Raw genomic sequence first — 15,116 nt, 5'->3', positions numbered from 1 at the left:
CATTAAGGAGTGCTTTCTACGATATGGGTGGGGGGGGTTGTTGCTTGCTTTTCGAGACACAGTTTCTCTGTAACAGCCCTAGCTGTTCTGGAACTCACTCTGTAGCCCAGGCTGGCCTTGAACAGAGATCCACCTGCCTCTGCCTCAGTACTGTGACTAAAGGTGCGCACCACCGTGCTTGGCTACTATGGGAGTTTTGAAATGATGCCACTGGGGTCCACGCTCTGAGTGTGTGTGTGTGTGTGTGTGTGTGTGTGTGTGTGTGTGTTATGTAAAGGGCTTACATTTGGTACAAAGTAACAGGGGAGGAATACAAATTACCACCAGCACCTGGGGATGGGGAGACATTTGCTGGTCAGGATCTACCCAGGAGAGCCTGACACTTTTGCTCAAATTGAAAATATGGCTACAGTTGGGATGCACTTATCTTGCATTGGTAAGTCATAAGGACAGGGCTACAGCTTTTCTTTGCTTAGAGAGGTAGAAAATAAAGGTGTTTTACAATCAACAGACCTCAGGATTAATGAAAGTTAATGTATAAATACTGAGGTGGGGAGAGATGAATTGTGTGGTACCCCCTAATGGAAACATACCGCCCATTCCACAGATAATGCTTTCTTTCTTAAGCTTCTATATTTATGTGCACATGTCTATGTGAGCATATGCTTCATGTATGTGTGTCCCTTGAAGAAGAGGGCTTGAGTTGCAGGCAGTCGTGCTTTCTATGGCCCAGACACAGTGCCCTCCAGGAAAAAAAATCAGCCTGCCCCACCCCGAGTCTGCCTCCATGGTGCTTCCCATCACTTTTTCTTTCAGAACTTTAACATGGACCACAGTTAAAAATAACTCGCCACTATTACCCAAATCTGGAGCCAAATATTACTGCAAAACAATAACCAATTTTGGCAGGGTCGTCAGGGCAAGAAGGGGAGTTTATAGTTCTTCATAAATATCTTTATTTACAGGTTTTAAGTGAATATGGGAAATCTCAGATCTTCAGTAAAAATCACCTCCAGATGTAGACAAAGCCCAGAGGGCAGAGCAAGCAGCACAGGTCTGCTTTCCCACATTCCTCCAAAGTGGGGACAATGACACTGAGTCCCAGCCCCTCCTTGGGAACACGCATGCGGTTATTCTACAAATACGGGCCACTGGTGAGACATGGGGTATCTGAGAACCCTAAAGGATACTTTGTTTCTTTAAACAGGGACGCTGTAGCCAAACAGACCTTGAACTTGTGATCCTCCTGCATCAACAGGAATGCTAGGATCACAGGTATGTGCCATCATGGCCAGCTTAATTTGATGCTGGGGATCTAACCCTGGCGCCATCCATGCATGCTAGATGGACACTCTGTTGAGTCACATCCCCAGCCCTGTCCTAAGTTAATCTTGGAAACTAGTTTGAGTTGAGTTGCTCAGACAGAAGCCGAGCAATTCAACTTTTCAAAATTGCAGCATTCTAACTGGCCAACCCCTTTGATGGTGAAAAGCTCATTGCTGCCTGAACTGCTGAGATGGTGATGAGGCTTCCAGGATCTCGGGGGACTCCGCTGCTGCTGGCAGATACTCACGTTTCCCTCTTCCCTTCACCTGGTGCTGGAGCCTTCCCTGCAGCAAGAATCTCAGGGCACTTAGCACCTGCAGTCCGTGGGAGACACCCTCCCCGGGAGGCCTAGCAGATGGCAGGCACCACACATCTGACCCAAGAAGCGCCCCGTAGGAGGCAGCTTGGATTCAAGGGGACCCAGAAGCCCTGTGCGGCCTCATTAGGGAACTCTCTGGGTGCTACCCTGCATTCTCCATCTTTACAGAGAGACAACTATGCAGAGACCCCACCAGACCTTCCTGCCCCTGGCCACCGAGCTGCTGACCTCTGCCATAGGCCTTAGTGTCCTTGGATCTGGGTGAGCCAGAAGGGACACTGGAAAACTTCCCCCTAGCTGCGCCTTTAAGGAGACCCGCCGGTGACTCATGGCTTGGTGAGCTCTTCTCACAAGCCACGTAAGTAGAGGCGGCTGAGCGGGCATGACTGCCCTGGTGGCGCGCCAGCCAGGAGCGGCAGGTGAAGCTCTTGCCACACTGGCCGCAGGTGAAGCGCTTCTCCTGAGAGTGGCTGCGCAGATGCCGCAGGAACCCGGGCTTGTGCGGGAAGCACGAGCCACACTGGGCGCACTGGAAGGCGTGCTCCCCGGAGTGCACACTCTGGTGCACCGTCAAGTTGGCCAAGCGTGTGAAACGCTTGTCACACTGGGTGCACGGAAATGGTTTCTCACCCGTGTGGGTGCGCCGATGTTCCACCAGTGTGGACAGGCGCCCAAAACGACGGCCACACTGTGCACACGGGAAGGGCCGCTCTCCGGTGTGGGTGCGCTGGTGCTCCAGCAGTGTGGACAGACGGCCAAAGCGCTTCTCACACTCGGCGCACTTGTACGGCTTCTCCCCGGTGTGTGTGCGGTAGTGCGTGGTGAGTGTTGACTGGTGGACGAAGCTCTTGCCACACTGGATGCAGGTGTAGGCACGCTGGGCTGTGGGTGCACACCGGTTCCTGGCGAGAGGGACCTGCTGGGTGGCACTCTGGGGGCACTGGAGACTGGCAAAGGACTGAGCTCCATGGTGTGGGTGATCATGCTGAGTGCCGGGCTCTTTGACAGTGAAGTTCTGGCCATTCGCAGTGCCCTCAGGAGCTGGCACAGGCTGACTCTGAGCGCCTCGGGGGAGGGAGGCAACCTCTCTCTCTCTGGAAACAGGGAGCAGATCCCCACCGGTTCCCCTCTCGAAGTCGTCCTTGCTGGGTCTTCCATCGGTTGCCCAGGCTGTCTCTGGTACCACGGACTCTCCTTCCAGGGTCCTTTTCTTGTTAGCTAGCCAGGTTTCTGGTGGGAGGAGACACAGCAATGAGTCATCTCTGCCACAGGCTCTGGAGCGAGACCACCTGATCCCTCCTGTTCTTTGGTATGGAAGGCCTGAGGCTCACTCACATGAGCCTGTCACTCTGGCCCTCACCTATCTATTTCCCACTTGCTTTCTGCCAGAGGCCTTAGTCTGTGTCATCTACATGTCATCCAAACGCCCTTGCAGCTAAGCTGTGGCTTCAACAGCCTCCCGAGACCAGCTCCCTGACAACCTGATTGGTGCCACCAAGACCATGAATGAGATAGCCCACCCCTCACACCCTGATTACAGAAGGCCTTCCCATGTAAATACATTCTAAGTGTACGTGCCTTCTGAGGACACTGTCCACAATTTTTATCATTCTCAAAGGGCTTTCTGGCTCAGACATGGTTTCCTCCTCTTTAGTTGTACTGTTAATTTGTGGTTGTCTTTCTCTTAACTGAAAAGTCCTGTGGGGATGGGGATGTGTCCTCTGCATCAGTCAGTGCTTACAGTGCCCACCCAGCACAATGCCAGCATAGTTCCTAAGCCAGCCAGGATAGGGTGGGACAAGTGTCCACAGCAAACAGCACAGAGACAACAGGACAACACAGGATTCTTGCTCGCTGCCACTTCCAGACATGAATACAGAAACCACCCCCTCCCCCCCAGGGTGTTCAGAGGCCCAGATAAGCAGCCTGCCCCTGGGCCTCACCTGAGCACAGATATGCACTGCTTGTCTCCCGTAGGCTCTTCTCATACGCCTCTTCTTCTTGCTTGATCCAGGGAAGAACACTTGGGACAGATTCCAGCTGGCCTGTTTCTAAGGAAAAGAGAGGAAGCCCCGAGGGCATCAGACGTCATGGCCTCTTTCCTGTGATAGTCTCTGTCCAGGACCAGTGACCACAGTGCACTCCCAACAGAACCACAGACCCAGCAAAGGCAGAACAAATAAGTACTGGGATTTCTGATAAGACGGGAGAGCAGGGGTACACGGCTTCTGAATGACCAGTGGTAGCCTATGACCAAGGGCCAGCAGCCTTTCATCTTTACCACCCCGCTTTCTGAAGGAAAGAACAGCAGGAGTTTGGCTGGGCCTTCAGATCCCTCCAGAATACAGACCATACCTCTAGAACACTTCTTCAAGCAGATAACCAACAGGATGTAATAAGGCTCAGACTTTTCTAGCTACATGACCTCTGATAATTTACCTAGCCTCTCTGTGGCTTAGTTTTTTCATCTATTTGTATATGAAAAGACACAAACCTACAAGAGATTTAAGTGGATTAATATTTATCGTGCATAAGCACTAACTTTGCTTGTTAAATTGGAAATAAATGTATTGTACTAAGAGAAAAGGCAATCCTTTCCCTTCTTCTAGCTTTTTGTTGTTTTTCAAAACAGGGTTTTTCTTACGTGGCCTGGCTGTCCTAGAACTTGCTTTGTAGACCAGGCTGGGACTAAAGGTGTGCGTCACTGCTCCTACTAGTTGTTTTTTTTTTTAAAGATTCATTATGTATACAGTGTTCTGCCTGCATGACAGAAGAGGGGACCAGATCTCATTATAGATGGTCATGAGCCACCATGTGGTTGCTGGGAATTGAACTCAGAACCTCTGGAAGAGCAGCCAGTGAGTGCTCTTAACCTCTGAGCCACCTCTCCAGCTTTTTTTTTTTTTTTTTTTTTTTTTGAGACAAGGTCTCACTGTGTAGAGCAGGCTGGCCTCGAACTCACGGTCTCTGCCTCCTGAGTGCTGGCACTCAAGGTGTGCGCCACCACCAGCTCTACTTGCTTCCTAATTGGTCACTTTGAATGGCAGTGGCAAAGTTACTCCCTAGGAAAGGCAGAGCGACAGGTTGAAAGACACTTGGGTCTGGGACACCTGAGCTGCCAAACAAGCCTGTCAGGAGTGGGAAACCATCTTGTCTAAGCTGTTACTGCAGTATTTGGGTGTGGGTTTTATCAGTCCCTGTCTGGCAGCCCATGTAACACAGTACCCTAGGGTAGGTGTCCTTCAAGGGCCAAGGGACCTCACTATTCGGTGCCCATCTCTAAGCTCCACATCCATACCACAGCACATCATCCATGCTCCCTCCTGATAAATAAATGCTGCCCAGCCACATGTAGCCACCTCCCCTACATAGGTTGCTTCCATAATTTTAACTGGAAGTTAAAATTAAAGCCTTGGGAAAAAGAAGTCACCTGCGTAAAGTACTTGCTACCAAGTCTGATGACCTGAGTTGAATTCCTAGAACCCATGTGACAGGAGAAAAGTGATTCACACAAGTTATCTTCTGACTCACACACGGACACTGTGAAGTCTCTGAGTACGTACACCAATAATAAGAATAGCAGCTATGCTGGGAGGGGCTTGGGATGGGGAAGGTAGCCAATAAAGAGGCTTTTTAAAAAATGTGGTTATGGCCGGGCGGTGGTGGCGCACGCCTTTAATCCCAGCACTCGGGAGGCAGAGCCAGGTGGATCTCTGTGAGTTCGAGGCCAGCCTGGACTACCAAGTGAGTCCAGGAAAGGCGCAAAGCTACACAGAGAAACCCTGTCTCGAAAAACAAAAAAAAAAAAAAAAAAAAAAAAAAAAAATGTGGTTATGATGCATGTATGTATGTGTGCACATGAGTGCAGTGTGCTCAAGGACAGACGGCGTCAGATCCCTGGAGCTGGCGCTACCAGCAGCTCACAGACACCTGACACGGGTGTCTGACATCGGTGCTGGAGTCAGATTCAGAACCTTTAGATGGCAGCATGCACTCTAGCTTCAGAGTCATCTCTCCAGCCCAGGAGAAGCCTTTTAAATTGGGCCTGGTGGTGCACAACTGCAATCCCAGGTCTTAGAAGGCAAAGGTGGAATGGCAGCTACAAGTTCAAGACCAGCCTGGCCTATATAGTAAGTTCTGGGCCAGCTGGGGCTACATAGCAAGGCCGTATGCAGAGAAAAAAATGCTTGACCTCTGCATTGCTGAGCAAAACCATATTCATGTAAGAATGCACTTGCATAATCATCAAAAGGCTAGAGCTCATCAGCCTCTGCCCGGGGGACCCCTATAACCAGCTTCTCAAACCCTGAGGTATCCAAATCACTTGAACATGTTGAAACTGTAGGCCTATGCTTACTGATTGAAGATTCTCAGAAATTGGGCAGGAAGAGCTGCCTTCGGAAACTTGTAGAAAATAAAGCAAGTTTACACCAAATGACAGTGGAGTGACTGCCAAGACAGCAAAGACTATCCAAGGTGAGACAGTCCTAGTCCCCTAAGGATATCACATTCCAGAGCATGCCAAAGCTCCAGAGGAAAGTTCTGGGCACCTCCAGGGATATACCAGCCAAGCCCAGCCTGTTCTGCATCTGCTTCCTGACCACACCTACCATGGGGCCCCAGGTCCCCTCACTGTACCACAGGAAGGGGAAGCAGGGTCCTCAGTGAGCCAACAAGTGCCGCCCCCCACTAAGCAAGCTCTCCTGGCCCTTTGTCTCCCGAGCTCTATCGGCTGACTTCTGTATCCTGGCACTCTACCTTCTCTGTGGCACCCCTACCCCTGCAGGGCCCCAAAACACTTTTAACCCCAGTGCAACTTGCCTACCACTCAGTGTGCTCTTCCTTCATTTACCTAGCCAACGAGACTCCTTCAAATGAGGGCTTTTCTCCCCAAATACAGTAAAAATCTAAAAACAAGGAACAGGGCTGGAGAGAGAGAGTTCCCACAGAGAACCTGGGTTTGGTTCCCAGCTCCTACCACTGACTTAACTCTTTCTAGGGGATCCAACATCACATGTGTGCAGGGCCCCCACAGGAACGTACAGACAAGCAGGTACACGTACACACACACACACACACACACACACACACACACACACACACACACCCCAACATGGAATGGTACCTTGGCTAACTTTGTGTTCTGAGCAAACAGGGAATCTATTTCCTTTCAGTAGAGTGCTCCCTTCTTCTCCTATTGCTTCTTCCATTTGAACTAAGGGTTTCTTTACCTTTCAAAAAGCCAGGGTGGGTCACACCCATAATCCTAATACTCCAAAGGCTGAGGTGGAAAGCACAAGTTCAAGGCTAGCCAGAGCTACCCAGTAACTTCCAAGCCAGCCTAAGTTATAGTAAGATCCTGTCAGATACGGGGAAAAAAAGGCTGGAGCTCTAACTCAGTGGAGGGCGCTTCCCTTAGCATTCACAAGGTTCCATCTCTAGCAGTTGGAAAGCAAACAGCTTTGCAATCTGCATTCCAACTTGTGCTATTAGCTGAAAGAGAATGAAAACTGAGCTCTCATTCTGACCCAATACTCTGTCACCCTAGAGTGTGCCAGGCAGTGTGGAAGGGAAACATCAAGCGAAGACTCGGCTCCTTCCCTGCAGAGAGCATTCCTGGTGGAAGCAGGGTAAAGAGCTGGGCCATGGCACAGACAGGGCATCACAAGTCTGATGGAGGTGGTAAACCATCTGCCTCACCCTTGCCCCTTTTCCACAGCTCCTGGACTGGTATCAGAATTCAGTGGTGGAACAGGAGTAGGCAGAGTCACAAACTAAGTCCTAGAGGACAAAGGTAGGGACATCTCCACTCTATAGAAATGAACTGGGAGGAACTGGACAGTGAGGAGCAGGTTCTAATCTGTGCATCGCCACTGAAGCCTTGGATAAGTGATTTAACCTTTCTGCAAGCTCCAGGATGATGCAAGAGCTGGGGATGTGGCTATAAAATTTTAGATCAAGTCTCACATAAAACTCCTGCACACTTGGCTGGAGGGCCTACTGTTTACTGCTAGCCCTCAATTCTTAGATCTTAGATACCTTTACAAATCATGCCCATGGGGCTGGAGAGATGGCTTGGTGGTTAAGAGCACTGAATGCTCTTCCAGAGGTTCCGAAGGACCCAGGTTCAATTACATGGCAGCTTGCAACCATCTATAACTCCAGTTCCGGTGATCCAATGCCCTCTTCTGGCCTCTGCAGACACCAGACATGCATATGATACACAGACATACATACAGGCCAAACCACCCATACACACAAAATAGAAGCATGTCTACACTTAGTCCTAAAGACGGGAATTAAGGATACCGTCTACCAGCTTCTAAGACAGAGGCCCAGTCTACTCTGGCTCTCAGATCCAAGAGTCTCAACACACTGAGGAAAAGGATGAAAGCACATCTGGAAGCCCTTGGGGATGTCTCTTACCCAGAGAGCCCAGCACCTCACGGCTCTCCTTTGCTGCGTGCGTGCAGAGCTCCTTCTGCCAGTCTTCCGGACTGCCTTCCTGTTGCTCGGGGAAACACCCAGCTACCTCTTCAGTAGTCATGGAAACCTGGAGGAATACAAATCCCCACAGCCCTTCAGAGAACAGCCAGAAAGAGCTCCGAAATTGTGGGCACCACTGACCAAATGCTAGCTTCTGCCCACCCCATGACCATGGAAAGCGTCCTCCCAGCTCCTCCTGTGCACACCTGCATCTTCTGTCGGAAGCTGAACGGAGATGCTTTCTGTAGACTTCCTCGACTTGAACCAGTCCTCACTCTCAAAAAGTCATTCTGGGGCCTTCCCTTCTAGCCCATCTCCATTCCTTTGTGTCAGTTGCCCACACTCAAACACTTTCTACCAAAGTGGCTGCACCAGACTGAGGCTCAAATCGGTGCCTCATTCAGCCCTCATCAGAGAGGCTTCTTCCTGTAGTAGGTGGGAATTAACAGAGACCCACAACTGGACAATGTGCAGAGTGAGAAACTTTGGAGCACTCAGTCCTAAATGGAATGTCTTCTTCACCCCTCCCCTCAAGGCTCAGGGATCTATGTGGAAAAGGAAGAAGGAGGATGGTAAGAGCCAGAGAAACGACTCCTTGGAAAAAGTGTCCTCCAGACACAGCAAGACTGATGCACGTATGAACTCATGGAGACTGGTGTGTACACATGACCTGCATGGGTTCAAGGTGGATGGCGTGTACACATGACCTGCACGGGTTCAAGGCAGATGGAAGTCCTACCCTAACTGAGAAGCTATCCAAAATTGATAGCCAATGGCAAAGGAAAAAGCAGTTTTTCCAGTGGAGTCTCACTGGGCATATTAACCATACTTCACGGCAGGCCCCATGTCCAAGAGGCGTTGGCCAACATAAAACAAACTCCATGGTATTTTTTACAGACTTTGTTTAATTTTGCTTTGTTTGGACGTGTTTTTGTCTTATTAGTCTTTTGCTTGTATATTTTGGTATCTGCTTTTTTATTTTTGTGGGTTTTTTTCTTTTTCTTTTTTTGTCTTTTGAGACAGGGTTTCCCTGTGTAGCTTTGGAGCCTGTCCTGGATCTTGCTCTATAGACCAGGCTGGTCTCGAACTCACAGAGACCAGTCTGCCTCTGCCTCCAGAGTGCTGGGATTAAAGGCATGCGCCACCACTGTCCAGCTGTTTTTGTTGTTGTAGTCATTCTTTAAAGAGAGACAAAAAGAATGTAAAGTTGGGTGGGTGGGGAGATAGGAAGGATCTGGGAGAAACTGGGGGAGGGGAAAACGTGATCAAAATATATTGTATGAAAACAATTTTTTTTCTTTTTGGTTTTTCGAGACAGCGTTTCTCTGTGTAGCTTTTGGAGCCTGTCCTGGAACTCACTTTGTAGACCAGGCTGGCCTCTAACTCACAGAAATTCACCTGCCTTTGCCTCCCAAGCGCTGGAATTAAAGGCATGCACCACCACCACCCAGCAACAATTTTTTTCTTTTTCTTTTTTTGATTTTCAAGACAAGGTTTCTCTATATAGCCCTGGCTGTCCGGCACCCTGTAGTCCCGGCCTCAAACTCAGAGATCCACCTGCCCCTGCCTCCCAAGTGTTGGGATTAAAGGTGTATACTACCAATTAAAAACAATTCTTTTCAATTGAAAAAAGGGGGGAGGGGGTCATTCTGCAATAAGACAGCTGTTGCTGCCTAAACATATCCTTCCCAACAACTCACTCTACTGCCTAAGCAGACTCTTTTCAATGTCACTTCTGACATTTTTAATAGCTCCTTAAGGTCCACTGTGACTAGACTGGAGGCCTCCCTTCACACTCTATGCATACCTTGGGGGCTTCATCCTTGCTGCTAGGGGGCAGCCTCAGGACCCAGGAGTTCCGGTTTTGCATCTGACTTTCTAGGTTCTCCAGGCGCCGCTGCAGCAGCCCGTACTCCTGCAGCAGGGTCCCCAGCACGGCCCACTTGCCCTCCAGCTGGCTGCTGAGCTCCATGGCTGTCTTCTCACAGTCAGCCAGCCTCTTCTCAGCTGACCCTGTTCGTATTTCCAGGCTTTGAAGATGGACAGCCTGGGATTCTGTTTTCTTCTCCACTGCCTGAACAGCAGCCAGGATGGCTAAAAGGGAGATCTCCGCAGACTGGATCTGGACCTGTTGTTGGAGGTCAGTCCCCACATGCCAGTCCTGTGACCAGAGACAAGGAGATGGGTTAGCTTCCAGAGGGCCGAGAACTGTTCTCAAATATAGTAAGATCAGGATCCTCTGGAATGGATCAGATTCATCACAGGCTAGATCCCAGACAAAAATAAAAGACACTGGACCCCACAGGACCTTCATGGGAGGAATAATTCCCACTGCAATGGAAAGCAAAATAGTGAGCATTCAAATGTATACTGGATTTACTCTTGCTCTGTTGAGGAATATTTGTTTAACTATGCAAAGATGGGCTGTATTTGTTGATGTTGCAGAATATGTGTTTAACTATGTAAAGATGGGTTGCTGTTTTACCTTGCCTGCCTAAAGCACCTAATTGGTCTATGGCCAGTAGCAAGGGAGGAGGTATAGGTGGCACCTCCGGGCAAGGAATTAGAGGAGGAATTTTGGCTCAAGGAGACGAAGAGAGACACAGAGACACCAGGGGCCAGACAGACAGACATGGAGGAAGCAGGAAAGTAGGACATACAAAAATGAAAGAAAGGTAAAAAGCCTCAAATCAAAACATAGATGAATAGAAACAGGTTAAATTAAGTTAAAAGAGCTAGTGGGACAAGTCTAAGCTAAGGCTGAGCTTTCATAATTAATAAGTCTCCATGTTTTTACTTGGGAGCTGGTTGGCGGCCCAAAGAAAACCCCAACCATATTGCTTTTCTACTTATATTAGTTCTATCAGTTACTTAACCACCTTTTCTTCCTCTGGGGACACAGCCCAACAGGAAGGTCACAAAACCTGCATACCCAATGGCAATCTCACCCCCCCCCCACCTCCTCCCACCCAAACAGGGTTTCTCAGTATACCCTTGGCTGTCCTGGAACTCACTCAGTAGCTCAGACCAGCCTCGAGCTCAGAGGTCTACCTCTGCCTCCCAAGTGCTGGGATTAAAGGCATGCACCACCATGCCCAGCACCCTTACCTCCTCTTACAGCAGCTTCCCCTAACATGAGGCCCTGCTGTTCTGACCTCAGTGATCTCTAAGGGCCACATGAATCATCTAATGCTGTGTGAATTCCCAACCTGCCCGAGACACTAGGTGTCTTAGTTAGGGTTTCTATTGCTGTGATGAAATACCATGACCAAAAACAACTTGATGAGGAAATGGTTTATTTGGCTTACACTTTCACATCACTGTATATCACTAAAGGAAGTCAGGGCAGGAACTCAAGCAAGGCAGGAGCCTGGAGGCAGGAGTTAAAGCAAAGGCGTCGGGAGTGCTGTTTAGTGGCTTGTTTCATGGTTTTCTCAGCCTGCTTCCTTATAGAACTCAGGACCACCAGCCCAGATGTGGCGCACCCATGACGGGCTGGGCCTTACCACACCAGACACTAGTTAAGAAAATGCCCTACAAGCTCGTCTACAGTCCAATATTACGGGAGGCATTTTCTCAGTTGAGGTTCCCTCCTCTCAGTGGACTCCAGCTTGTTTTAGGTTGGACGCGAGGTTTCTGTGACCGGGGCACCTCACCAACCAGCCCCTAAGGTTTCCTTCCCCACTGGAAGGCTAGATCTTAGCTGCCAACAAGCAGGGGTCGGAGAAAGCTGAAAGCCAGCATCCTTGTCAAAAGGAAATATCCCGAAGAGCACCCTGTCTAAAGGAGGTGGACAATGTATCAAGCATAACTGCAAATAATAAAACAAAGAGCAAGGAGCTCCTCTGTGGGGACGGCAGATAAATCCTGGACCAGGCCTCTTCCAGAACTAAACTCTGTGCAGTTTGAGGCAAAGATACACTATTCTCCTAAGGCTGTTTTCTCAATTACAAGGTCATCATGACTTTCCTATCTCTTAGGCAGTGAAGGATGAAATAAACTACAGGTATTAAAAAAGCCCTCGAGGTGTATCACATTACCTTATACTGTATTATTACTAATAAACAAGAAAGTTCCAGACCACTGACCAGAATGTTTTATGTACTATAAACCAAAGACTGCAATTAATCAAATTTTGTGACACTAAACTTCCCTTTAGACATCTTCCATAAAGATACAAAAAGTGCCCCCCACAATTAGATACTACTTGTCACCGACCCCATCCTTCCCTCCCTTCTTTCACAGTACCAAGACACCATCCTGAAGTCTGACCACTGACCCACACAACAAAATACGGCTGGGAGGAGGCAAACAGTCTTCACAGATAACGGTCAAATGTCTTCGTTTATCTGTGACCCTTGCCACAAATCTGGCACCAGAACTGTCTGAGGTCACTGCAAAGCTATTGCTAGCAGATGACCTCTACCTTCAGAGACAGTATCGCAGCAGTTCGTTCACACAGCTGGAAGGCGATAGGTCATGCCTGGGCCTAAAACACGCCTACCAGCTGCAGTAGCAAATCTTCCCGTGGGTTATAGGGAAATAGCAGGGGAGGATGTATGCATCCACCCTGAATGGAATCCAATTCAGGCCTGGAAGGCCATGGAACCCCCGTAGGCAGGGACAAAATTACGGTTCCCAGGACCAAGGGGATTAGCTGGAGGGTCCTTAGCTCGGGAATAGATCTGAGATAGCTAATAATTGAGAGGGGAAGGCGGAGAGATCATAGAAAAGGAGTCATATGGAGTGAAAACGTCCACAGCCGGTGCATCAGGCCCACTTATTTCCTGGTTAAGCTCAATTGGCTTATATTATGAATGCTCAAAACCTGGACAAGAGACAAGGACTTTATCATGTGGACATAAGCGTCTTAGTCTTCCTCCCTGAGGCCCTACCTGAGCTCTACCCAATTTCAGGAGGTGTAAGGAACCTTTTCGCATCCCCCACATGGTCGGTGCGGGCCGCCCTTACCGGAGCAGCGGCCGCCTCCGTCATGGCTGCACGCGATCCTGCCTCGTCCCAGAGTCGCCGCTGCGATCTTCCCTACAGACGGCCCTTCCTGGCCCACACGCACCAGGCTCGGATGGCCGTCAGGGACGAACAGCCCAGGGACAGAGTCTGCAGAGCCGTGAGCCGGAGGCGTCTCAGCAGCTCCTCCACGGCTCCCGCGGCTGGATCGCAGGCTCCACCCGCTGCAAGCAGGCTCCCCATTGGCTAGCCCTGGAGGTTCCGCCTCCTGGCTGGACAGAGCCCAGGCCTCATCGGCGAGCCGAAGCACCAGCCCCACAGCGTGCGCTGGCGCGTTGTCTCCACCCGGCAGGTGTGAGCGCCAGGTGTCTGGCTCCTTTCGCCTATGAACTCCACCTGTGTAGAGCCAAACAAACCACTGAGGTCACCAGCTCAGACTACCCTGTACAAACCAGACCACAAGCACGTAGTTGTTTATTCCAACGTGTTTATAGAGCACCGATGAGGCTAAGATTTCCACCTTCACAGTTCTTAAGAGTCATACGGCCCAACCATTTCTTTGTTTTAAAAAATGAGGGAGCCAGAAGAGTCTGGGATCCTATCTGGACTCCATCGCTCGGCTCCTGCAGCAAGCAGCCTTCGTTCATTTTAAACTCAAAACATTCTTTTTTTGTTGTTGTTGTTTTTTTCGAGACAGGGTTTCTCTGTGTAGCTTTGCGCCTTTCCTGGAGCTCACTTGGTAGCCCAGGCTGGCCCCGAACTCACAGAGATCCGCCTGCCTCTGCCTCCCAAGTGCTGGGATTAAAGGCGTGCGCCATCACGCCCGGCTCAAAACATTCTTTAACGTGTCCCAGTGAATTCCCGGGCAAACGCAGTAAGCCTCATTGGGCATGATGGCGCAGGCAAGTAAATCCTAGCATTCTGGAGGCAGAGGCTGGAAAACCACTCAAGCCCAGAGCTACAGAGCACCATTTCCCCCACTCCTAGCATTTGAATCTGTGCTTCAAATATAGAATATTTGTTTCCAGGGAGCATGTAGCATTAGAAAGGGGCCTAGAAACCTTAGCCCTGCGCCTCCAGAGCAGCAGCAGTGAGCTCTTGCAGCTGAGGATTATGTGGGACAGACAGACTGCGTATATCTTGTTTGAGCACTAACCAACAGCTGTAGTCTTGCTTCAGGGGCTTACACAGCAGTTGGGTGAGCAGGCAAGGAGGATCCAGAACCATGGTTGAACTGCCATAGGCTTGCTTACTCATCTCTGCCCCAGGAATGATGGCAGTGCTACCCTGTGCCTCATCTGTTCAGGACTTTTGAGAGGCAAGGGTCTGAAGGACGTCGGGAAACAGCACAGTCAGAGGAAGGCACCTGGGAACCCTCCTGAACGTGCCTGGGTGTCTGCGTGCCAAACGAGAGCAAACTACCAGGAGAGCTGGGACCCACCAGGCTGTCTAGGCGGCATCCAGCATGGTGTGGCAAAGAGGCCCAGCCACCCTCAAGACTCTCTGACACTGTCACCCCAAACTCCTGGTCTTAGGCTTGTGCTTTTGAAGGGCCCCTATAGTGCCAGCTCAGCTGGAAAGTTTTACTTTCCAGAAACCGAAGGAACTGCCACTTGGCAAAATAGAAAGGTCCGTCCCAAAGGAGTCTGGGGAAAAGGGCACAGGATCAACCAAGAAAAGACCCAGACTTAAAAGGAAGGACAACTCAGACACACTTGTCTAGCGTGTCTTTTGGCACAGACAACTCTAAGGTGACATCCTGGGGCTGTTTTCGTTGTTAGACAAGGAACGTGAGGCTCAAGAGAGCTGAAGGATTCCCAGAGTCCTCCAGGCAGGGGCTGCCTGGGCTTGTGCTACAATCCCCACAGGCATTTCTGCAGGTCTGTCACGATGGGTCAACCACACTGTCAACCCCAAGACCATTCCTAGCTTGCATTTCCCTCACAACTCCTAGTAAAAGTAGTAACGGACATGATGGCCTCATGAGGGAAAGGCAGGGAAGGCTGTGAGTCACTCT

The 15,116-nt window shown here is 50.0% G+C and overlaps 1 protein-coding gene across 1 annotated transcript; it reads right to left on the bottom strand.

The window, feature by feature from the left end:
• Window positions 1-938: 938 nt before the first annotated feature.
• LOC114700122 (zinc finger protein 282-like) lies at window positions 939-13,833 on the bottom strand. Its single transcript, XM_028879633.2, has 5 exons — window positions 13,103-13,833; window positions 9,939-10,292; window positions 8,072-8,198; window positions 3,589-3,696; window positions 939-2,875 (listed from the first exon to the last, which is right to left on the bottom strand). Exons 1-5 carry the CDS (start codon window positions 13,124-13,126, stop codon window positions 1,788-1,790), a joined length of 1,701 nt encoding a protein of 566 aa, XP_028735466.1. The 5' UTR covers window positions 13,127-13,833; the 3' UTR covers window positions 939-1,787.
• Between the last annotated feature and the right edge of the window lie 1,283 nt (window positions 13,834-15,116).

Source organism: Peromyscus leucopus, chromosome 3, assembly GCF_004664715.2.
Source record: "Peromyscus leucopus breed LL Stock chromosome 3, UCI_PerLeu_2.1, whole genome shotgun sequence".
Classification (NCBI taxonomy): domain Eukaryota; kingdom Metazoa; phylum Chordata; class Mammalia; order Rodentia; family Cricetidae; genus Peromyscus; species Peromyscus leucopus.
Note: the sequence above shows the minus strand (reverse complement) of the source record. Positions and strands in the feature narration are given on the sequence as shown.